General features: G+C 43.9%; 1 protein-coding gene across 1 annotated transcript in view; it reads left to right on the plus strand.

Moving 5' to 3' along the window:
• Window positions 1-26098, plus strand: part of LOC135367465 (histone deacetylase 4-like) — a 71577-nt gene that overhangs the window by 14780 nt on the left and 30699 nt on the right. Inside the window, exons 9-11 of the mRNA XM_064600759.1 lie at window positions 3817-3921; window positions 8177-8300; window positions 18288-18456. Coding sequence (XP_064456829.1) covers window positions 3817-3921; window positions 8177-8300; window positions 18288-18456 — 398 coding nt within the window. The remainder of the gene's footprint in view (window positions 1-3816; window positions 3922-8176; window positions 8301-18287; window positions 18457-26098) is intronic.

Consider the following 26098-nt stretch of genomic DNA (forward strand, 5'->3'; position numbering starts at 1 on the left):
CCCATCAAGTACTCAAGTACCCAAACTTTGACTCCAGACAAAAAAATCACAAAAAAGTATCCAAAGTGCACCCTATGCTACAAGCATGAAAATGACAAGAAGAAAACGAAAACAAACAGATAGCGCTATCTGTGTGTTTTGGTCTTCTTGCCATCATTTTAGCGCTTTTAGTGGGATGCAGTACCAAGAGTTTGTTTGACATTTTATCAAAAACGATTTTTGTGCTTTCAAAGAGCATATTTGGTGAAGAAAATTCATTGTTAAGAGGCTTGAAATGTTGAAAAAGTGCCAATGCTTCTATGTTCATGTTAAACTCATAGAATGCAAAAACATCCACATGTTATGGCACTGCAACCAACAGCACAATAATATACATAATATTTTATTTTGAACAGTGCCCATCAACAACCGTGAGGTCAATAACCTGGTCATTTCAGTTCAATGCATAATGAGAAATTCAAGTTCAACAAATAATAATAATAGTTCATATTGAAAGGTGTCCATCAACAACCGTGAGGTCGTGAGCATGTTTTTATTTTGCTTCGTCCAATTAACAACCATTCTATATTGCAGTGTGTGATTGGATTACATGATGAATTAAAGTAGCAGCCTGAAAGACACACATGCTTTCATTTTTGCATTTTACGTTTTTTTTTTATTGGTAAACATGGATTACATTACAGCAGATTACAGTCGTATTGGAATGAAGTCTTATATTGTGCCTCTATACTTTTTTATTTTCTTCATCTATTTTTTTAACATCTTGTATTTGAAAAAGTAGCAAGGAATGCCCAGAAATGTGTAATCTAGAAATTTTCTAGCCTGTTATAACCGAAGATTAGTACTGGGACACCACACTGGGGGTGATCTTGGGTCAGTCAGGCCCCTCGATCGCTCTTTGAGAAGTAGCGACAACCCTTGAGGCGCCGACAGGGAGCGTTCGTTGGTCGAAGGTGCTCACGTGGTAGTTTTGCGCCACTTCCGCCGTGTCGCTTTGCTTCCGTCCGCCATGATCTTCCCAAGTTCGCTCCTTGCTCAGTTCGTGCGTTCGTGCTCTTTGCGCGTAGTTTTTGAAGGCTGAACTATCGCGTTGAATCGCCTATCATAACCGACTGAAAACGACTGGCTGCTGTGCCTTCGGGTGCAATAGTCGTCCTGAAACAGGACAGGCAATGTTTGCCGTTCCAATGGGGAAAAGCAGTAAAGAAGTAGCAAGGCGGAAGGCGTGGCTGCACAAGATTGGAGGAAAAAACTTGAAGCCAACGAAAAGCACAAGTGTCATAGTCTCCATCCTTGTGACCCAAGCCGCCGTCTCTACTTCTCTGCTGACGTTCTCTCTGACGTTCCCCACGTGTTAAAGAATTCGAGAAACCATTTATCACACGGCCAACAGATATATACAGGGTGTCCCAGAAAACGTGTCATTGAATTATGATAAAAAAAACTACACCACCTAGAGTCATGCGGTCAACAGCATTTGTTCTTATTAGGTTTTTGTCACCTCCTAATGTGAATGTCATGTACTCCAAGTTTAATTATGTAAATATTTGTGAACTGAACTCGGAAATTTGCCAGGTAAAGGTCACTTTTTTACCTCACCAATATGAAGAGCGTGCCAAATTCACTCAAAATCATGATAATTCACAGTGATATTCACGAGCTATCGCATCGGAAAAAATAGCCGAATATCATGATTTTCGGAGCACCGGACCATAGCGCGCGATGACTTTTTGAGCGCAATCGCTCTGAGTGCGACGAAAGGAGGTTCCGAAGCCAGCCCACAGAGTGATAGTAGAAAAAGTAACAGTTCCTAAAATTGGGAGAGGGAAAGCATTATCCCAGCGAAAGTCGGACGTGATAAGCTGTGCCTGTTAATTTGACTAAATTAGACACGCTCTTCACATTGGTGGGGTAAAAAAGTGACCTTTACTAGGCAAATTTCCGACTTAAGCTCGCAAAAATTTACATAATTAAACTAACGTTACACGACATTCACATGAGGAGGCAAAAACCTAATAAGAACACCTATAGATGGTTAAGATTACCTATGAAGACAACCCGATTGTGACAACCTGACATGACAACACGCGCTGAAAAAATGACCCTTTTCAGGGCCGTTCCAATTAGTCAGCATGAGGCTTGCAGCTGTGTTAGCAGGAAATCCAAATTGTGTGTTTTTTCCCTTATACTTGAGGGTGGGAAAATTATAGTAGCCAGGCATAGGGACATTAGTGGGAAAAATTACGGTAAACCGGGGCATTACTTGGAACAGCTACCTCCTTACAAGACGCTGTGCAGAAAATGAAATAAGTTTGGTGTAGTTGAGGTTGAAGTTTGTTTGATTCTGAAAAAAAAAAAAAGAAACGAACGAAAAGGCTTATTTGCAATTCCCTAGCAGATGCATTACAGAGAGTCACTATCGGTCATGCTTGTGCAGATATTTTGTCTTTTTATCTTCCTAACAAGCAAACGGAGTCGTGCAGGACTGGCAAACAGCACTTCCGAGAAATAGATGAGAAGTCTTCCTTCGAAGACGTTTTCGTTTGGTTTTCATTCAAGCGTTTCACTGCACAGCCAAATGGTTCTTCGTGATGCTGGAACACTAAGCGGCATGCTCCTACTTCTGATTTGGGAGTTCAAAAACAAGTCAAGGACGTTTAGCATTCAAAACGCACGCACATACACAAAATTTCGGTCTGCTGAAGTGAAATTAGCAGGCGGCTAGCAAGACAATGTATCAGCGAACCGAACCGGCGTCGATACCTGGGAAGAACATGGCGGGCGGAGGAGTGAAAGGGAGAAAAATAAAGAGGGCGAGGGAAGGGTTGTCGCTACTTCCCAAAGAGCGATCGAGGGAACTATTTTGCATGATCATAGCCCAGCAGAACACAGCTGACTGCAAATTATGCCATCTGATTGAGTTCATATTCACAAGTTAGCTCTTAACCAGTAGGACTTTATGGATACGAAGCATTTGCCAAAAATGCTGGCTAAAGTTTTGCTAAGAAAGCAAGACATGGCTACTAAACAGTGAAATGTCAAGTGATACAAATTAAATTTGTGGTGTACTTTATGAGTAGTTGCTTGAACTACATTTGGGTAGTTTGTACTGTACTTGAAGTACTAATGATGTCAGGTACTTGGTGCTTTGCTTTAAGTAAAATTTTGAGGTACTTTGCCCATAACTGTCAACAAGCGTATGTAATGCATATTCCTCTACGCTCTCTCCTTGGCTCTGTTCTCTGAGGTTGAATTTCACCCTCTCGATAAAAATGTTCCGTTGCGGTTGAACCGTTCCCTGGTTAACTGAAAGGAATTTATCACATCTTCAGCTTATAACGTACAGCACTGTATCAACCAGAACATGACCGACCCTCTCAGAGACAGCAGGATACCTGAGACCATGGCCATGTTGGTATGGCGCTGATTGAGCCATTTTAGAAGCGCTTTCCCGAGTTAATGTTTTCACTTTCCAGGTTGTAGATTTTCTGTCACGGTATAGAGCTGGTGCCCAATCCTTGCTGACATGTTAGTCCTAATAGCTTGAGTGCAGTAGGCCATAGTACTCAATTAGTACTCCATTGAGGGAAAAACTAAAGTATTTCCCTTAGAGTTTCATGCAAGTGGGCTCTGGATGACTTTTACCCTGAGAGGACATCCTCTTTGTTGCTGTTTTGCTGTAATTGTTCAATGTGTGTACATTGTTTTTTACCAGTCAACATTACGGTTCTCATATCTGGCTTCCTTTGAGCTCTTGTCTGCCTTGTTGTGCATTTATATTTAATTAGCTTTTAAAAATTAATTTCGTATATGCAGGAGCCTTCACCCTACAATGCGTTGGCCAGCAACGATGATCTCACCCTGTATTCTTCTCCATCCATGCCCAACATCTCACTTGGACGGCCGCCTGCGAGCTCAGCAGTGAGTTTTTTTTCTTTTTGCTTTGTTTCGATGACAAATGACACAATTTTGTGATATCTAGAATGGGTGTGCACAGTAATTAACGTTGGACTGATTTCACCATCAGGGGATAAGAGAGTGATTTTTAAAGCTACAAAAGCTTATCTTTTTTACCTCATCGTGAGACACGCTTCACCCTCTGCTGTGTGACTCGTAAAAATTATCAACGAAATTGAGTAAAGACAAAACAAAAAGAGTGTGTTGTTTAAAAGTAAACATACTGAACGAATGCTAAGGAACACACACAGGGCAGTTGTTTAAGGAAATTGGGTACTCTATATTTAGGCCCTTGTGTCTTCTAGTTTAATTAGTTTTTAAAAAATTTGGGGTAAAAATCTTGGCGTCCCTGAGCTTGGGGTAAGGACAAAACAGAAAAACCAATGGCACAAGACAAGGCTCAAATCAGCAATCTTGTTTTGTTTGCAGAGCTGTAAGTATTGGATGGAAAATAAATAAAGAGCGTGTCTCAGATTTGAGATAAATACAAGATGATGAGTGGCTGTGCTGGTCGCCCATATTAGGGGATGAATTTGCATTTTGGCAAGTTCATTTTCGGGAATTTGCAGGCAGGGCTGAAAACAAACAGATGAAGCAGTTTTTCTTTTTCAGTTTTCTCTAGGATGCATCTGCATGGTTGTCATAAAGTGAGCTTCAAAGTGCAACATATTTATCTGTTGCGCTCCTTAAGGGCCATCTACAGGTCGAAAAAACAGTAAACTCTTTCTTCAACGCAGTTTTGCTGATATTTCCTGTAAAATAATTTTTTTGAGGTCTCTGTTATCTCGTGCACATTCATTTCCCTCTTGCTGTAACAAGCTACGATGCAAGAAAAACTGTGTTCAGCAGTTAAGCAAACAGATGTGGAAACAAACAACGTGCAGTGCTTGGTATCTTAAATGATCACTATAATACAGTTGGTAACTTATAAATAGGCTTTCGGTTTATCCAACAAACTCCAATAAACTCCCTCCGATTTTTCCAATGTCCACGTGGCGGCCTTACAGTTTTTTCAGTTTCCTTCTTCCTTGAACCCCCTTCTCCCACACCTACTCTTGAGGCCAAGAGTAGGGCATTTAGGGGTGCTGCATGCATGAATGGCCCAAAGGGACTTTACATCACCCGTGACACTGGGCTAGTTTGGCACATTTTGAGCCTCTGCACCATTCACAATGACTTGCTGCCACGTGGAGTGTTTCAGGGGCAATCCTTTTGCTCTGGTCGGAATCTCATTATTCTGCAATTGTAGGGTGTCCGCTTGTGAACCTTTTAGGGTTGTGACGTCAACTAGAATCTTGGTCTTTTGTTGTTTAGTCGAGAGGTTATGATAGTACATACACCTCCACTTTTTTGCAAATGCCGAAAACCACAAACCATACCCATAAGGGACATACGTGTCATCCAATTATGGATCCAAGTAGGGTTTGTATCTTGGGATTTTCGGGATAATTAATTTGGGCTTTGTAGACAATGAATATGCGGTCATACTAGTGAAAAGGAAAGAACCATGTCCTACTGACTTCCCTCCCCTAAAAATCTCATTTGCAACCTGAAACGGAACCAACCTCTTTGTCCACGACACATGATAAAAACGTTACGTGCTGACTTATGTGAACCATGCAAGCCATAGCGGAGATCAGCCCTCAAGTTGCAAAACTCGTGCGAAATCACGAGTCTTCTGATCCATAAGGCTACACAAAGTATTGCCATGAACACCTATGTTTGAAAGTGAAGAAAAAAAAACAGCCTTTTGAGAAAACTAGACTGGGATGCTCCATACAAGAAGACAGCAATTACTGTGGATGAGTAAAAGGGGGAGGAGAGCAAAACATCCCCAGAATACTCCAGGGGAAGATGTGAGCAACAGCATTGCTTTTAGCGGTGCCTTTAGCGGTATATATACAGTCGCCGACCCCCGATTTTTTGGACCCCAATTTTTCGGACGTGCTAGATTATTCCAACTCGTTCGCGGCCACAGGTCTGATAGAGTTGATGTATAAGAATGTTGAAACTTTCGGAGGTCGTGCAGCCCCGTCACTCGATGTTTCGGACTAAGTAAGTGCTAAACGCCATGTCTTCTCGTGCACTGCAGGAAATATCCTGGGGCACAGCCACAAGATATTTTGTAGCATATGAGAAGAGATGCATTCCAATGCAAAGTCTATATTCCTGCACGGTGTGAATGTTCAGTGTAATACGCTGCAAAACTTTTTGCCCAATGACCAATGTTTTTTTTTCACTAGACTGTTTCGTGGGAACTAGAGGAAACGTGATAGTATGGATGTGCAGGCGGATACAGCCGTGTACGGCATCCTGAGGTTACCACCAAAAAATCGCGTTCCCATTCCGGGATTTAGGATTTCAGAAATCCCCAGATTGTAAAAGTAGCCAGAGATAGCGAAGCCTAAGTCGAATCGCGTAAGATTGTATGTTGTCTACAAAACTTGTGACACGTGACAGTCTGAAACTATTATAATGGCTGTGTAAATAAGTTGGATACGCTCTTTCAAAATGAGAAATGGCAGCGAGGACTCGTTAGTTTCCAAAAGAGCCTACCTCCTGTACCATCAGTAGACACGTGTGGGCTACATAGATGACTGGTCATCTGCTTACACAATTTTGTTCTAACCATAAAAGTGTGTTATTGGAGCTGCTTTTTTTGTTTTTGCAGGTATTTTTTGTGCCTAAAGGGGAGCTCTAAAGGTGTACGGCAGAGCACAGTTGACTGGATGCCTAGTAAACAAAGACAATATTTAGAGAGGTGCTAAGATACAGAAAGACAGTGAAAAAAAGATTCCCGTCAACACGCAATAAAATAAGGTCTTCAATCCAGCCATTACACATGCACGATTACTCAAGTGGAGAGCGGGAAAACGTAAAAAGAATGTACAGAACTGAGGTCATTTACTGATCACGGTAAATTGTCAGCTAAAAGAAAGGTCAAATTGCATATACAGATGTACAAAAATAACAAAGGGCATATAAAAGTAAATACAGTAAAATCCGCACGTAACTACATGCCCCGTAGAACGATCATTTTTACTTTTACTGTCAAAATATACATTATCTGTATGGAGAATGGACCCGTGCATAACAATAAAGTTGGCCGTTCTGAGTACTTGTACAGTGATATCTGAAGCCCTCACGCTCGCGGACAGACTTGGGCAGCGCGCTGTCCGGTGTTGCACCCTTCCGCGAATTGTAGTACACTGCAGGAACGGAACGTCAGGAGGATGTACCCTCTCACTGTTTCTCACGGGGTAGCAGAAAAAAATAATAGTCTCGCTAATTAGAGAGAACTCCACGATTGTAAGACTGGTATATAAGCTCGTCCCTTTCTGTATGTTTTTGTCTCTTCACCATGCTGTAATAAACACTGTCACCTCATTCGTCTCATCCCTGCTCTGGTGGCCAACTAACACCCAGATTGTCCTGACCCGACGCAACAATACTTTCTTGTGGCTGCGGGTAAATTTAAAGTTTCCTTAAATTTTTTCAACTTTGAACACAATGACACAAGAAAGAAAAAGAGCAAAATCTATTGTAAAGCAAACACGAAAAATGGGAATTTGGAAGTATAAAAGGTTTGTAAGTAAAACTGCTCTGGGCAGCATACTCTTCAAAAGGGACTGTAACTGAAGACATTCTCTGGGATGACGATGTTGGTTTGGACCTAGCTTTTGTTGATTGTCAACAAAGGTGGATACTGGTGGCATTGATGATGTGAAGGATGATGAAACGACAGAGACATTGAGGTTTTGGAGAAGAATGACAGTGACTTGCACAGAGAACATGATAGTTTGAGTGAGAGGCATTCCACTGTAGGTCCTGCAAGATAGCAGTATGATGGAGAAGAAGAGGGAATAAATGTTGTTTCCTTGTGAACAGCTACATCAGCTTGCTGCAGTGAGGAAGCCCATACCTCTGGAAGTGGACCCAGCGAACAGTTCCCCAAAGCCTCTTATATTTCCCGCATTGTGTGACTGCCGTGTCTCTGATACAGGTAGTCAAGTCCTCATTCAGTGAGGCTGTATTTCAACAAATCTTGGGTCCCCTTAGAGATTGAATTAATGGGATTGCACTGTACACTGTACAACAGGCTTTTGTGAAACAGGTAGTACAATGGAAGGAAAGCGATAAATTCAACTCTTGTTTGGTAATCTTATAATAGACCACAGTGGTTTGCTCTTATTTTTAAAAAATGTTTTTTTCCACACAGGATGGGAAGATAGTGAACTCTGTGTCGGAAGCCCAAGTACGTGCCATGGCAGCCGCACGGTTAGGGATGCCCCTCACATCTCATGTACTCCACTCATCTCTACCATTTTGCTCACCCTTGCCTGGTATGTAGCATCTCAAGACTGTCCCTGAGTTTCTGGACGTCTTAATCGTCCCAATATGTAGCAACTTTTGTGTAAGAAGGTGCTCACTTTGCAACTATTTGCATCATCTCATCGCATGAGTTGGTAAAGGCAGTCATATTTTATTGTTGTGTAAGCCTTGAGAAATAAGTGTATGAAAAAGTACCATTTGGTCAATTTTCTCTCCCAAAATTAGCATTGTCTGTGCAGCTGAGGTAGCTCTAGTTGCAAAAAACATCATGATCACTGTATGGTTGAAGGGTCAATCACACACATTTTTCCGAGTTTGCGTGCTTCTCTTACTAGGCACCTTGCAGACATAGGACCGTTGCCCAGGGTCGTCAAGGATGTTCCCTCATTGATCAGTTTCATTTTGATGCTTCCTCCCTGAGAGAGACTTCCACCATACTCTCGACATCCAGCATCTGCTCTTGCAATATATTTGATCAATTTGAGTTACTAAATATATTATTTTATTTTATTTTCTAAAACTTCCGGCATACCCTTATGGAATGAAAGGTGGGGCAAAAACATGAAGAAATAACAAACTGTAAATGGACAACGAACCATCACGCAAACATCACTTGTTTGGTTTCCATTACGGCCGTGTGAATAGTGAAAAAGGCGAATACGAATGTTGATAATATTTTACTTTGAATATTGAACTGAATATGGAATATGCAGTTGTCTCACTATGTAAACCCCCAATTATTATTATTAACATGGGGACTTCCAGCAATGATTTATTTAAGCATACAACACTCTACATTGCAGGGAAACTATGCAAACTATTCCAAAAGGTTCCAGTGTAGGAACACCCTCTCACTAGGGACTGAAGCTGCAGGAATGGCTAAATATTTCCTTGCACCAATACTCCATTTAACTTAATATTCCCCAATGTTCTCCACCACTGACGTGGGTCACTGCCTTTTCTGGAGCATGCAGCATAGGCTCACTGTTGGAGGTGAAGTGACGTATCAAGTTTGTGCCCCTTGTGCCCCCTTAGCTGCATTTGTTTCTCATTGCTGTACACAACCCATTTAAACCTTGGGTCCAAAAACATATCAGTGTTCGCCGTTTCGACTTCGTAGGATGCAAACCATGACAAGACAGTGTTGCGGAGAGAATGTGCAAATCTGGATTCACCTTCCACTCTACCAAGACATTCGAATAGTCCAAAAATTATTGGAGTTTGACGCAACAATGTCTGATATTTTTCTGCACTGGAGGCAACAGTGGTGGCCTGATACAGGGGCTTAAGTGTACAAACAATGTCAGAGGCAGCTTTCAATTCCTCTGCTCTCAGACAGTCGACAGGAGTAGTAGAAGCTGCAAGTTCAACTGCAACAGGTTCCTTCAAATCTAAAAGTCTTGCCAGCATCAAGTACTGACTGTTCCACCGAGTTGGTACGTCCTGTATGAGGCATGGTTGAGGTTCATTTGTTTGAGCAAGCTTTCAAGCCTGAGTGAGGCTGAGGGGCTATGAAGGGATTATAGTGTTCTATGATTGCCCTTGCTCTTCTGCAAACTACTGTAGCAGTGAGTTTCTACAAAGGCATCAGAGATGGCCAGTTGTAGTGTGTGGGCATACCATGCCCTCTCAGACCATAGCAGCTGCCTCACAGCTGCTCTTATGTTACGGTCATTGTCAGCACAACAGCGTACACTCTTTCAGGTATGCCCCACTTAATATACAGTTGCTATATTTAAAGCAGTGTGACTTTCGGTGACAAGTGAGACTCAAAAAGCTGTGGTCTCTTGTGTCGTGGGAGATGCGTGGCACGAAAACAAACCCCCCAAGATTCTATATCGCTGAAGGGTCCACTGCAATCATTTCGGCCACCTTCGTCGCTCACAGCTCTTTCTTGCAAGAAATTAGCTCATAAGGCTAGGATGTAGCTTGAGGTGGTTGTGCAGTGGCGTTGTGGTACTAACTCACGTTTGGGCCATCTTTTGCTTCAAGTACAGCCATATAGCGCTCTTGATGAAGTGAATACTCCGAAACCTCTGAAATGACGTAGAGAAGGCATCCACGACCGCACACCAAGCATGGATGACCTTGTTGGCTGTGCCCTTTGTAACAGGTGGTCCTAGCCAGTTTAACGTCCCTTATATGTGCTCCTGGTTGGTTTCCCCCCACCAATATTCCAGCCTTCTTTTGGTTGTATTAATATGTGCCCAGCGCCTCTTTCAAAGAAACTGCCTCTGCCTTTGGAGGGATACGTTGGCAATGCAACACAATGTGCTCGGTTGTCTCCACTGTTTCCTCACAGATGGCGCATACTGTTTTCATCGTCTCCTTCTGTTTTGTCCCGTATTTTCTTCCACCATTCCCTGGTCCTTAGCACTCCTGCCCTTGCTTCAAATAAAAGCGCGCTACCAACAGAGTTGTCATAGCATCTTTCCGCAGAGATCTCAGTTTTCCCTACCGCGTAGGTCGTTAGAGCTTTTTTCTTGCGAAGGACTACCCCTTCCCCACCGAGATGCCACATACCTCTCCGGTGATCCTTCAGCGTCTGTGGGAAGCTGAGGAACAACTCAGTCCTTTTTCTCTCATCTGGCACATTGCACGCTGAGGAATGGAGCTCGATAAAGGGGAGAAGGGACCGGAAATTAAGGGGAAATTTTCTTTTTTCCAGAAGGCGAAAGTGTTTGTACGGAAGCAGACAACTCACTACCTATACCCCTTATTTCTACAAATCCTATTCCAAATCTTTTTCAATGAATATTGCTGAGGTACTATTTGTTCATGATATATGCTTAATTTCTGGTTTTGGACAGTCCCGCGTGGTGGTGTGAAGACGTTGCGATTCAAATGTTGATATATTGCGTTGGTTCTGAATGCTTTCCGTGTCGCCTGTTTCACACGCAGTTTACCACCATTGGAGACTCATATGTGCTCTAGGAATATCGAATATTGGAAAGCCACCAATAGGAAATTCTCAAATTCGAATATTGAAATATTCGTATACGTATTCTGATACAAGTGAGAAAAGTGCACCGAGTCACATTCGACAGGATAAGATTCCAATCTGCAATAATAGTTGGGAAAACGGAATTCTTCAAACAATTGGTGATGAATAAATTGCGAGAGCTTGTTACAAGAAGATCCCCGTTAGGACATGCTAAGGTAGTCTGATGGGTTGATACAGGTGTGCTGATCTATAATTATTTAAATAATAATAATATTATCTGACGCTGCAACCTAACCCTATATAGTACTGTTGTGGGGAAACTAGCCACCTCTAACAAGCGTGTTGGAAAATCATACCAAGAATACTTGTTAAAAACAAAGTGTATCGCTCTTCTTGGAACTTGTTCTATTACATTAATCTTTAACACTATCTTGAAACCAGATTATGGAACCATAATTCAGCACCATAGAATCATAATGATAACATCACGGATTATACAAAATATTTTCCAGTCCCGGCTGGAATGGCTATTCTTCCCATGTATTAGAGAGAGTCTCGATGATATGAACACTTTATCTTGCCTTTGTGGTTGTTGCGAACAAGATAGGGTAGGTCATAGACAGAAGATAGCTCAGAGAACTTACAGGGTAAGTTATGCCAACAAACCGAGGAGGTGTCATTCCCCGTGACACTTGAGCTGTGTGAGTATTCGAAACTTCGAATACTCGTATGGAATATGAATGCTGGAACTCATATGGAATGGAACGAATGTATGAGGTTATTCGAATGCTATTTTCAGTATTCGAAATTTTCGAATATTTTTAGAATGGTACTGAAGCAAAATATCGCTATTGCCATTTTAGAAGTGTGTTTCACCTCATTACATCCAAGAGTTAGGTGAAGCCCACTTCATGTTACTGCCATTGTTGTTTTGGTGTGTGACTCCATCCTGCAAGTCGGCTTCACCTCTTTACGCTCGAGTGGTAGGTGAAGCTCACTCTACACTATTTTCAATATTAATATCTAGGACTTGTGTGACTTCATGGTCAACACTGTTCGCTGGGCACTGCATGCTCCAGTAAATGTACTCCCAACATTCAGAGTTATGTTCAGTAACAGATGGAAATACAGTAAACCCTCGTTAACTCGAACTCGCTTATCTCGAAATATCGGTTATCTCGAATATTTTTTGCGTCCCGATCCATGTCCCAATGCTTCCTATATATTTGGGCCCTTTTCAGTCGAAGCTTTTTTTTGCCCGAGTATGGATATCTCGAAATCCCATCACCGGTAGCTCTGCATACCTACGGCTGATAACGTGCATTCTTCGGTTCCCCAGGCTAGGTCAAAGTCAAAGCCTTTCAGTCCTAGTGACTCACGCGCCGCTAGCTGTGGCAGGCAGACAGCACTCCCCTTTCCACCCAACGTCACTCCTCCTCCTCCTCTGCATTCGTCCGAGCATCTCTTCGTTTTGTTCTTCGCGGTGCCATGATGGCTGAACAACGCGCATGAAAGTCCCTGACTTTGGAGCGGAAGGTGGCACTTATCAAAGGCCTGGTAGCAAGTTCATCAAGCCAGCAGTAGCATGAACTGTTTCATTCATGCGGGTTTCTGGTCTTCCACCGCCGTACCGGAGCCAGCAGACCACTTCAGTGACTGTGATGAATTGTGCAACGACGTGATGCGCCTCGCATGTTTTGGGGAGAGTGACTTACTTCAACATCGAGGACTATGCGCTCTACGACGGCGATGTTCCAGTAGCGGTGAACTGAGTGATACAGAAATCGTCGAGAGTGGCCGCGGTAGTGACGTGCCGGGAGGAGCGTCCCATGCATTGCACTCAAGTGCTTGAAGATGCTTTCTTGTTCACAGACGCAAATGCCAAGCAGATTGCTATTAAGAAGTTATTCAGTCTCAGATGATGTTAAAAAATAAATGGCTTCAGAATTGTTTACGAGCCCTATTACTGTAGGAACGCTTTTTTTTTAATGTTTCATAACATAGCGCATTGTGGTAACATCTCGCTTAACTCGAAACCCCGCTTATCCTGAAATTTTTTCCGGTTTCTACGACTTGGAGTTATCGGGGGTTTACTGTATGTGCAGTCTCTAAAAAAAGGTACAGGAAATTCACAATGTAAACACAGAAATGAGACGATGCACACAAAGCAGGCTGCATTGAACATGTTGACTAACTCTCGGTGCAGTTCATCCCTCTAATGCAGTCAACCATACACAACACAGAGGGACCATTCTCTCACGATATGTTATGCTGGGTGAAAAGGGTCAGAAATTCGGAGCATCTAATGAGCACAGCAACACAAAATATTTCACCATGAGGCATTTGAAATTATTCAAATCGGACCTTTTCTGATTATTCGAATTCGATTGGCCATATGAAGAAATTATTCGGATTCGATTCGCAGTCCAAGTGAAATATTCGTAAACTGTTCGCAATAGAAACTGTGCTATTCGCGAAATCTGATCGTTATATCAGAGCATCGTTAAAAAAGAGGTTTCGAGAAATTGCTGCTCGGGTTCGCGTAAACGAAGTAGAACGCCGCTGAACATGTGCGTTTATTGTGAGCGCAGAAGCATTTTATCTAGCACTAAATTGACGCAGCTGTATGTCGAATGCTTTTGATAACATAACCGCCGATATCGTGTGAGGCGCCGCACCTTTTGGGATGGACGACCTCGTCCATGACTCGTTTTCCAATGCCGTAGTCATCACCGTTCTCACGATTGGGACTGAGTTGTCTATCAGAATGAGCCTCCACCATGGATAATCCTTGGGGCATCATATGCCCTAAGAATAAGAAGCTACCCAAAACAACCAGCTTTATCCTGCGTTACAAAAACACGGTTCAAACAGATGTTTATTAACAGGCCTTCGGTCGTCCCTCCTTTCTCAATGCGAATTGAGAGGGATATTGAGCATCACGAAATTTCTTCTTTTAATTCCCAAGTTGTAGAGTGTGGTAAGAGGGTCCCACCTTGGGAACCACTTCCAAAGTCTGATACCACTTTGACAAAATACAGAAAACTTCTGCACGAGTCCTACAACAAGAATTCCAACACTTGAGAGAAAGCTTTGGAAATCACACCGAAATTTACACAGATGGGTCAAGCTCTAGTGCAGGAGTGACTTGTGCCTTGATTTCTGGTACATGCACAAAGTCACATCGTATTAACAACGCAGCATCTATCTTTACTGCAGAGCTTTACGCCCTTATCTTGGCACTCCAGTACATTCTTCATGGTTGCATAAAGTCTTCGGTAATATATACAGATTCCTTGAGTTCCATCAGTGCCATTTGTAGCAGGCACCCACAAAAGAATTTTCTTGTTCAACGTGCACAATTCTTAATCAGTGCAGCACAGAAGAAGGGCTACTCTGTAATCCTCTGCTGGGTGCCCAGCCATACAGGCATACAGGGAAATGAGTTTGTCGACCGGGCTGCTGCTGCTGCAGCTTCAAAAGACGTCAGTCCTTTCGAGATACCCATGCAGGATATTAGGGCAGCACTTAGGAAATCACTGTACACAAAATGGCAGAGCTTCTGGAACACTCAGACACAAAACAAGCTACACTTGGTTAAACAACACATCCAAAGTTATGGGGACCGCCAGGAAAATCGTCTCTTGAGTGTTCTGCGAACGAGGTTGCGGATAGGCCACACCTTCCTTACGCACAAATTTTTACTCTGTGGAGTAGAGCCGCCACTGTGTGAAATCTGTGGTGAACTCCTCTCTGTCATCCACATTCTTATCGCCTGCCCACACCACGAAATCCATCGTCAACATCATTTCACAGAGTTTTATACGTATTTTTTGCCTCTTCATCCAGCGCTCTTGCTTGGCGATGAGGCTACTATCCCTTTCAGTAAAATTTTTAATTTTTTAAGAGACATTGGAATCATAAGTCTTCTGTAGAGTTAGTCTTGTATTTTAGATGTTACTTCTTCCCTTTTTAAGTATTGCACCTACTTTTTACTAGTCTAATTTTAATCACAGTGTTGGCGCATTATGACCTGTGTTGTCAATGCGCCATTAAAACTCCAATCATCATCATCATCACCATGGATAATCCGTCGATGCGTGTTTGAGTGGCGACACACAACTGTATGCCAATACACATTTTCCAAGCCGCGGTACTTCACAACCCGGTTTTGCACAAGCAACTTCTGGTCAAGCCATGCGTCTTTCCTCGTCAAAAAGAGTCTCTGAACCGCGGATGCCATCGTAGCAAGCACGCAGCAAAACAAGAAACAAAGCTCGAAGACGAGAGAATGTGGAGAAAGAACAACGTTCTCTACGTTCCGCCCTTTCAAAGTCACGTGCCTTGCAACGCACACATCTGATCCCCGGCAATCGTGCGTGGATAAATGCACTGTGTTCTCACTTTAGTGCGCACGGAGGCGAAGGCTCTCGAAAATGCAAATGTAATTTGTTTTCAGTGAAATGGTGCAATCTTGCTTTCTAATTTTCACGCGTTTTGCCGGCCGCTGGGAGAATCCCGATGGCTATATGCGAGCAAGCGCTTTCGCGGCGATCATTATTTCCATGTTTTGTTTACATGTAGTTCAATAGGAGACCTGATGGGAACCAGCAATTCGATCGCAATGTCGGACTACCGTTGTATCGAAGATCGTAATAAACCGGCTCGACTGACTATAACTTAACTAGCGACGGAGAAGAACAGCTTTTGTTGAATTCTATAAAGTGGATTTGATTGTGTAAATAGGACATAAGACAAGCAAGCAAGCTGTTTACCATTCTACGGGGAATTTTTCTTCCCAAGGTTCGCGTAAACCACAGTTTAGCTTGGGAATCTATCCTCTGGAATTTATGTAAGGAAGGACACATTTTTGAAGGCCTTAAGCGAATCACTGACTTTTGACTGACGGAGCATAGCATGTGGTTCGACCTTCACTTACTTTTTCTTTTTTGTTGCAGGACACACAAGCACACAGATCTTAATCTACCTCAGATGTCAAATATGACCACAGAACATGAATTAGCTTTCTTATAAGGCTTTTCTTGGGTGCGTTGGTAAGAATTTGACGAGTAGCATTACGAAAAGGGTTCCAGAAAAATATTGCAAGTGCTCTTGCAAGCCATAGAATAATTTAGATGACACTCGAATCAATACAGAAAAAGTTGTAGTGTTTAAAGGTCTCTAAAGGGGTTGGTGTTTGTGGGTCTCATAGGCTACTGGAAGTAGGTATATTATGTACTCAATGCTGATTATTTCCAACACGCTCACAATGCAGGATAACAAGTGCACACTGATTGTGTGTAATGAGGAGTTCCACATCATCTGCCAATGAAAGTAACAGGTTGATTTTTTAAAAAGAATTGTCTCACTTTTAGAAACGGTATTTTTTTGTCTGGAATAGCATTGCGGCAACGTACAATACCAGAGATAGACTTGATAATCACATAGTGATAGCTGTCCCAGTACTGCTCTAGCTTCTGTTGTGCACACATCTGCAATTTGAGCCATACTGCTCCGCTTGCAGTTAGTAGGGATTCTCGCGGTGCCCATGTAGCCTCCGTTTTGTAAACTTTTGTTTTTCGAGCAGTGGCTATAATTTGTGCGTTTGATCACGTTGATGCGCTGATTTTGATACCTTTGCGCTGATACCTTGTATGGCGGTATTAGCGAAAGCTCTGGCTGCTACAGAATATGCGTATGATACGTCCCAGCAAGGTGTATCCCTATCGCTGTCATGAGTGCAAACAGGAACAACACCTTTTATTCCATAACCAACACAGGCTTCCAGACACAAGGGTTGCACCCTTAGGAGTTTTGCTCCTTAAATCCTGTGTACAACCCTTACAATTGTTTTCATCCTGCAATCCAGGAAGGCCAAATATGAACCTTTCTTCATGGTGTGTACAATATATTTAAACCTACCCATTATATTGAGGGTATTTGGGGCTACTTGTGACATATTCCACGCTATAGGACACAACGAATTTGGCAAATTCCTTAGACTGAAACGTAGGATAACTTTCCCAACGCAGAATTTTTGGGAAACCATGTTGCGCAAAAATAGTTTTTTTTTATTGCGTTTTATGGCAAGATTTTTAAATGTCTGGTTATAAAACGTGAAGCTGTTCATCCATCCATTCATTCATTTATTTATTTACAGTCCCTGACCGATTTTTCGGACCCCAATTTTTTGGATATGCCCGATTATTCGGACGCATTCGCGTAACGACCCCATAGAGGTAATGTATAACAACGTCCAAAATTTTGGATGCCGTAAAGCTCAGTCACTCGATAGTTTGGACACTGTTTGCCCAGCTCGCCAGCATCCTGAGCGGTCACCAGCTCACCATGTGTGCATGACGCAATGTGAAGGTCAAGGAAACCAAATATAAAAATTGAGGCAAGAAATTCGGCAGTCACTGTTCATTTTCCAATGCTCTGAGTGAAGGAGTTCCATCATGGCGCTTCGCGAAGCCACTCGCGAAGTAAAGTGAGCGTCACCTAAAGCGTGCAGGCGTTAGGTGAAGCTGACTTACGGAATGGTGACTCCTAATGTTGCCAGCAGTAGGCCTGATATGTTCCTTCCACGTGTTTGGAATATCGATGAGTTGCCGTCTCCCAGTGCATTCGGCAAACTCGGAACTAATGAATCCGGCGCTTTCACCCGTATACAATATCACTTCGGGAAGTATAGCAGCTGTGGAATGTAGATGTAGATGGAAGTAGACGCCGCAAAACGCAGAATGAAAATGTGGGTCCATCAGTCCCATAACAAGTCGTTGGTGGCTCCGTCTAAAGCATTGCTAATACAGCACTTTTTAAAGATTTGCGCACCAGAAAACTGATTCCACACATATGAAATCTACTCTCACGCAGTTAAGGTTGGCATATTTGGGAAGCATTTATTCGTTTTACCGTTGACAGATAGTCTTGGAAAGGTTTATTGAAAATGGTATCAAGTGTCTCCAAAGACTGAGAGAAAAAAACTCCCTATATTCTGGTGGTTCAAGAAGGGTTCAAGAAACCTTGAGCTTAGTTATGAACCTTTGTTCAGTTCTAGATGGGGAGTTTACACCTCCAACTAGTCCCGGGTATGTCCACCAACAGATGAAATCCCTGGAGCAGCAACAAGCATCCCAGCAAGGTCTATCACCACTGCAATTGATGTATCCTCCAGGAAGCGTAATCACAGATGCTCAAGTGGCTCAAGCTCGCCTCCACAGGTAAATACAGATATCTTAATTGGGGCCTCACGATAGGCTGAAGGAGTATGAAAGGCGGTCAAGTGGGGGTGTAAAGTTCACGCCCCTCCCAAAATATTGTTCAGGCTAATAAAGGCGGCACATTTAATGGATGGCATATGAACCTCGCAAACAATGGCGCCATCAGTAACACATAGCTGTTTGTTGTCAAGCAGTGAGCTTCAGTCCAATTTCTACTGCTTTGAGTTTCATTGTCTTCCCCTGTCACTACATGGTGATTGGGCACTGTCCTTGGGCACTGGCAAAATGAAACCTGCTTTCAGGAACCAGTCGATAACGCACCTCTTACTATGCTGCGTACAAAAATTGTACAGCCATCAGGGACTTGGTATTTCCCTTGCTGCTGTCAGTGTCGATGATCATTCAAATGACTTTCACATTGTTTCACATTGTTTCACATCGTTTCACATCATCATTGGCAGGTTCGTAGTCTCTCTTGAGCCTTCAGAATCATTGAAACTGTACACTGGAAAAGGACCTACTTCTCGTCGATAGGCGTCACCCTTGCTCAGCGATGATATTTGTCGATTTATTTTGAGCTTGACGTCCAGGGGGCAATTTCATCTCAATTCAGGCAAAGCTGTCCACTTGGGTTCCAATGAACAAGTTCACCAGTCTTTGAGTCCTAGGTGCAGCGAATGTGAAATAAAAGAATGAAACGTCAACCCGCGTGAACAACAGCGCATGCAAAAACTGCGCTCTCCCTGCCCTTTGAGAGCACCTCAGTCACCCTCTATAGAAGCCGCACAGTCCATTTTATTTTCACATGTTCTATGCACAACTCTATGCAAAAAATTATTAAAACTTGCGTATACTTTGTTTTACAAATAAATGCAAAAATGCTGCCTAGTGCGATTTCTCTCAAAGTTTGCAGTAGGTTTACAAATAAAGTATACATCTCGAAGAAACAAATTTTGCGTAAAAAAGAAGCTTATTTCTTGCTTTTTTTAGCGATGTATTTTGTTTACTTAGTAACTATACCGTAGAGGTGTAATATCCGTTAGAATAGACCAGGCTTCGAATATATCCGCAGTATTCGTAAGCCTGTTCTTCAAAAACACATGCTCCGATTTTTACTAAAAAAATCTCACTTATACAGTAGCACGTTAGCTTTCCAATGGTTCTGCACGTTTGCTGACCAAGTGTGGGGGAGGCTCCACCTCCTGGATGCAGGCCAATAGGAGGATGCGGAGGGCATGCACTTCCCAAGCCTCTGCTCTTGCCTAAGAGATGGCGCAGCATTACCGCTGTTTCCAGCCATCATAACAGTAGCTACAAGCCTCGTTCAGCCGTTGGTTAGATTGGTGCGCCATGGCAGAAGTCTCGCAGCGGGCATCATAACAGTAGCTACAAGCCTCGTTCAGTCATTGGTTAGATTGATGCGCATTGGCAGAAGTCTCGCAGCGGGCATCATAACAGTAGCTACAAGCCTCGTTCAGCCGTTGGTTAGATTGGTGCGCCATGGCAGAAGTCTCGCAGCGGGCATCATAACAGTAGCTACAAGCCTCGTTCAGCCGTTGGTTAGATTGGTGCGCCATGGCAGAAGTCTCGCAGCGGGCATCATAACAGTAGCTACAAGCCTCGTTCAGCCGTTGGTTAGATTGGTGCGCCATGGCAGAAGTCTCGCAGCGGGCATCATAACAGTAGCTACAAGCCTCGTCCAGCTGTTGGTTAGATTGGTGCGCCATGGCAGAAGTCTCGCAGCGGGCATCATAACAGTAGCTACAAGCCTCGTTCAGCCGTTGGTTAGATTGGTGCGCCATGGCAGAAGTCTCGCAGCGGGCATCATAACAGTAGCTACAAGCCTCGTCCAGCCGTTGGTTAGATTGGTGCGCCATGGCAGAAGTCTCGCAGCGGGCATCATAACAGTAGCTACAAGCCTCGTCCAGCCGTTGGTTAGATTGGTGCGCCATGGCAGAAGTCTCGCAGCGGGCATCATAACAGTAGCTACAAGCCTCGTCCAGCCGTTGGTTAGATTGGTGCGCCATGGCAGAAGTCTCGCAGCGGGCATCATAACAGTAGCTACAAGCCTCGTCCAGCCGTTGGTTAGATTGGTGCGCCATGGCAGAAGTCTCGCAGCGGGCATCATAACAGTAGCTACAAGCCTCGTTCAGCCGTTGGTTAGATTGGTGCGCCATGGCAGAAGTCTCGCAGCGGGCATCATAACAGTAGCTACAAGCCTCGTCCAGCCGTTGGTTAGATTGGTTCGCCATGGCAGAAGTCTCGCAGCGGGCATCATAACAGTAGCTACAAGCCTCGTTCAGCCGTTGGTTAGATTGATGCGCCATGGCAGAAGTCTCGCAGCGGGCATCATAACAGTAGCTACAAGCCTCGTTCAGCCGTTGGTTAGATTGCTGCGCCATGGCAGAAGTCTCGCAGCGGGCATCATGACAGTAACTACAAGCCTCGTTCAGCCGTTGGTTAGATTGCTGCGCCATGGCAGAAGTCTCGCAGCGGGCATCATAACAGTAGCTACAAGCCTCGTTCAGCCGTTGGTTAGATTGCTGCGCCATGGCAGAAGTCTCGCAGCGGGCATCATAACAGTAGCTACAAGCCTCGTTCAGCCGTTGGTTAGATTGCTGCGCCATGGCAGAAGTCTTGCAGCGGGCATCATAACAGTAACTACAAGCCTCGTTCAGCCGTTGGTTAGATTGCTGCGCCATGGCAGAAGTCTCGCAGCGGGCATCATAACAGTAGCTACAAGCCTTGTTCAGCCGTTGGTTAGATTGGTGCGCCATGGCAGAAGTCTCGCAGCGGGCATCATAACAGTAGCTACAAGCCTCGTTCAGCCGTTGGTTAGATTGGTGCGCCATGGCAGAAGTCTCGCAGCGGGCATCATAACAGTAGCTACAAGCCTCGTTCAGCCGTTGGTTAGATTGGTGCGCCATGGCAGAAGTCTCGCAGCGGGCATCATAACAGTAGCTACAAGCCTCGTCCAGCCGTTGGTTAGATTGGTGCGCCATGGCAGAAGTCTCGCAGCGGGCATCATAACAGTAGCTACAAGCCTCGTTCAGCCGTTGGTTAGATTGGTTCGCCATGGCAGAAGTCTCGCAGCGGGCATCATAACAGTAGCTACAAGCCTGGTTCAGCCGTTGGTTAGATTGCTGCGCCATGGCAGAAGTCTCGCAGCGGGCATCATAACAGTAGCTACAAGCCTCGTTCAGCCGTTGGTTAGATTGGTGCGCCATGGCAGAAGTCTCGCAGCGGGCATCATAACAGTAGCTACAAGCCTCGTCCAGCCGTTGGTTAGATTGGTGCGCCATGGCAGAAGTCTCGCAGCGGGCATCATAACAGTAGCTACAAGCCTCGTTCAGCCGTTGGTTAGATTGGTTCGCCATGGCAGAAGTCTCGCAGCGGGCATCATAACAGTAGCTACAAGCCTCGTTCAGCCGTTGGTTAGATTGGTTCGCCATGGCAGAAGTCTCGCAGCGGGCATCATAACAGTAGCTACAAGCCTCGTTCAGCCGTTGGTTAGATTGATGCGCCATGGCAGAAGTCTCGCAGCGGGCATCATAACAGTAGCTACAAGCCTCGTTCAGCCGTTGGTTAGATTGCTGCGCCATGGCAGAAGTCTCGCAGCGGGCATCATAACAGTAACTACAAGCCTCGTTCAGCCATTGGTTAGATTGCTGCGCCATGGCAGAAGTCTCGCAGCGGGCATCATAACAGTAGCTACAAGCCTCGTTCAGCCGTTGGTTAGATTGCTGCGCCATGGCAGAAGTCTCGCAGCGGGCATCATAACAGTAGCTACAAGCCTCGTTCAGCCGTTGGTTAGATTGGTGCACCATGGCAGAAGCCTTGTGACACGCGAAAGAACGGTAACGCTGCACCATCTTTTAGGCGAGAGCAGAGGCTTGGGGAGTGCCTGCCCTTCGCGTCCTCCTATTGGCTGGCATCGAGGAGGCGGAGCCTCCCTTGCTCTTGGTTTGCAAACGCAATGATAGTTGAAATGAACTCCTCCATCGAAAGCTCAAACAAAAAGGATGACTGATGGGAAGAGGGAACCCGTAACGAAACATCTTGTGATCCGTTCCACCGAGGACACGTATACAGTATTTTCAAGGCTGATCCTCCCGGCATAAAAATGGGAAAAGCCAAATTCTATACACTTGGTCCAAAGTGGGTTCGTCTACAGCCACGTCAAGAACTGTGTGTTTGTACCTATTGTGCCAATTTTGATCTGCTAGTGGCAGCCATGAACAATGTATCTGCACAACGAATTACGGGTGTGAATGCTACGAGCCAACAGTCTTTTACAAAAATGCAACCATTGCGCAGGAGGGAAGCACGTTAACTTACAAAAGCCGCGAATCCAGCGAGACAAAGTTAAATCATCAAGATCGAGAAATCTTTTCTGCAGCAACGTCACATTGTTCTACATTTTAACTACACAGAAATCCGGACGGTTAAGTTTTCTAGCCAAGTGCAGTGGCAGAATTGGAATAAAGACCAACATCCATATCCACATGCGTCGCTGCAACGATTCTGGCTACGACGAGCTACGCTACGCTACGTGAACCAGGACATGACCCACGATGATCGACATGTTCTGCTTCATTGGAAAAAATAATTTGACTTCTGGGGGATGCTCTACCTCTGTTCTTTCATGTAATCTACGTATCCGATGGTGCACATTTTAAAAATAGATTTCAGTTTCATGAGATGAAAAAAAAATCTTGCTGAACTGGCTCGTCTCTGCAACTGGACACGAAAAAAACTTGTGTGATGGTGCGTGTGTCTTTTACGTACACTTGTACGTTGCACAACATCCGCTGCCCAGTTGTTGACGCAATTCAAGCCCTCGCAGATTTTGTCTGCGTATCAACAGAAAAAGGCCATTGGACTGTTCTGTTGCACCTCCCGGCCATTGAGCCCTAGGAGTTTCGGGAAACCAAACAAGAGGAATGAAATAAGGTAAAGGCAGTTTGGGGAATTCGTTTATCGCATGTCTGGTGCAAGAAATTGGACCATGATCCCTGCACCAAAGTTCTGATGGCAAGAACATCTGTGGACATGATTTCATCACATAGATGGGCCACACTGAATGTGAAATACTTTGTTCGCCCGCCTGTAAGCACCCGTCCACGTGTCTCTTTGCGTTTCTCTATACGCATATTTCATATAGATTTTCATGTGTGTAATGTATAATGTATGCATACGCATGTGTTCCTTTCACGGAAATATCGTTCCGTTAAAAAAGGCGCACTTTTCTTGTGTGACATTGGACGTCATTGCATGTCTTGCATGTCTTGCATGACCGGCATCAACTCCTTAAGTAGGAGTAGTAGGACAAAAAAGTAGGCTGGTAAAACTGCTGAGAAATATATAATGTACAAGTCCCTTCTTTGCCTCGCCAAGAAGCGCTCACCACATGTTTTTGCGATGCAGCTGACGCACCAACGGTTCTGATGGTCGTTTTGTAAGTGCAGTTCTACGTTCTTGGCCCACATAAAAGTAGTACAATTGGAAAGGTAACGTGCTACTGCATAATTGAGATTTTTTTTCTCAAAATCGGAGTAGGTGTGTTTGAAGAACAGGCTTACGAATACGGTGCATTTTTCAGAAGCATGGTCCATTCTAACGCATATTACACCTCACCGGTAGAGTTAATGGGAAACAAAATACATCGCTAAAAAGAGCAAGAAATAAGCTTCTTTTTTATATAAAATTTGTTTCTTCGAGATGTATACCTTATTTGTAATCCGAATGCAAACATTGAGAGAAATCGCACTAGGGAGCATTTTTGCGTTTATTTGTAAAACCAAGTATACGCAAGTTTTAATAATTTTTTGCATAGAGTAACAGTCTGTTGTGCATAGAAGATGTGGAAAAAAAAATTGACTGTGCGGCTTCTATAGAGGGTGACTGAGGTGCTCTCAAAGGGCAGGGAGAGCGCAGTTTGGGCACGCGCTGTTGTTCACGAGGATTGATGTTTCATTTTTTAATTTCACAACCGCTGCACCTAGGACTCAGACTGGTGAACTTATTCATCGCACACGATGTGCTTTCACATACAAAATAATGACGAATATCGAACAACCCAAGTGGACAGCCTTGCCTGAATTGAGATGAAATGGCCCCAGGGCTACTACGCTTTCCGTTTTTTCAGTTAAGACTCCATCGCTGACTAAAAGCTGACACACTGAAATGATTTGTTCCATAGAAATTAAAACCTGTGCCTGTCAAGGGTACAATCCTAAGCACAGAGTGTCGCGTGGAGCATTGGAACAGCTGTGCGAGCAGTCCAACATTGCTAGATGGGTATTGTTATCCACAGAAACATTGCATATTTTGAGAGTGAAAGTAAAAGCGATTGTCGTATGGGATACAGGCGGTGACCATGAAGGAGCCTTCAGTTCTGCGACATGCAGTGCCCCTTGTCTTCTACCATTCTAGTCTATGAGATCCCTGCAGGAATTCTGTAGTTCAATTTTCCTCATCATTAATAGCTACTTCAAAGACGGACATGCACCCCTCTCAACTCCAGTAACTTTGAATACCTTCGGCAGCCACTTGTTTCAACTGTGTGCACATTGTCGGGCCACCTAAGTTCAGCATTGACTTTGTAGCACATTAGGAAAACACAGTCAAAGTTCCGTGGTTCCGTAGTGCTTGTAACTAACTTTATTTCCACTGAAACAGGTATTTTAACACTCGCCGATCCCTCAGTTGGCTGAATGGGCTGACCCAAGGAGCTTGTCTGCTAGGTTCACTCAACGAGTACTGGACAATCAGGGCCAAGGCTGCTTATCTCTGCTTCTGTTATCTCCCTCATTAGCTCGTTTTTATTTTTGATAACAATGCTGCAATATCTCAATATTGGCTCACTGTTGCAGGTGTTACAATGAAGGGTCATCTTTCTGGTAGTTTACATTGTTCACTAATCCATGAGAGTGATAAATGACACCTTCTATGCATGCAATGTATGGACACCTGTGCTTAGTCTTTGGTACCTGTGGGCAGCCCAGCTATGACTCTGTCTGTATGGGTTCCACCCGCCGTTAGTCCTTTGCAAGTGGCTGCGTCTTGTCAAGGCATGACATCTGTTTTGTTTCGGTGATAAATGAACTGCAGTTTTAGAGAAGGGGACCCACATAACTGTCCTTCAGACCCATGGCAGAGTGTCGACAGAAATACCACTCTATGCACTAGCTCAGCTCTCATGCTACGTTCATTACTGCTGTCACCAAGTGCAGTCGACACATGGTTTCAAGTGGATTTGAACCCTAGTCATAGAGTCTAGTAGCATGAGATATGAGGCAACCTTGACACTAAAGCCAACCAGTCAACAGGGCATGGCTTTTCTTGCTGAGCTCTTTGTTACTGAATCTCCCCTTTTGGATAAATCACAAAACCTGTGACCCAAGGTATAACCAAGGTCGACAGAATCCTATCAGTAAAGTCATTCTACTTCAACTATCTTGAAGGTGTGCTTTTGTTTTCACACATTCTACAAGGCATATCTGTTTATGTGTATTTCAAAGGGTGAGCTCACGGGCAGTTTGATCATAATGTGAATGAATCCTATGGAACTTTGACCTAGATGAAGTAAAAAGGATGCACTTTTATCGTAGTAAATAGAAAAACAAAAAGCATGATTAAG

Source organism: Ornithodoros turicata, chromosome 8 (genome assembly GCF_037126465.1).
Source record: "Ornithodoros turicata isolate Travis chromosome 8, ASM3712646v1, whole genome shotgun sequence".
Lineage (NCBI taxonomy): Eukaryota > Metazoa > Arthropoda > Arachnida > Ixodida > Argasidae > Ornithodoros > Ornithodoros turicata.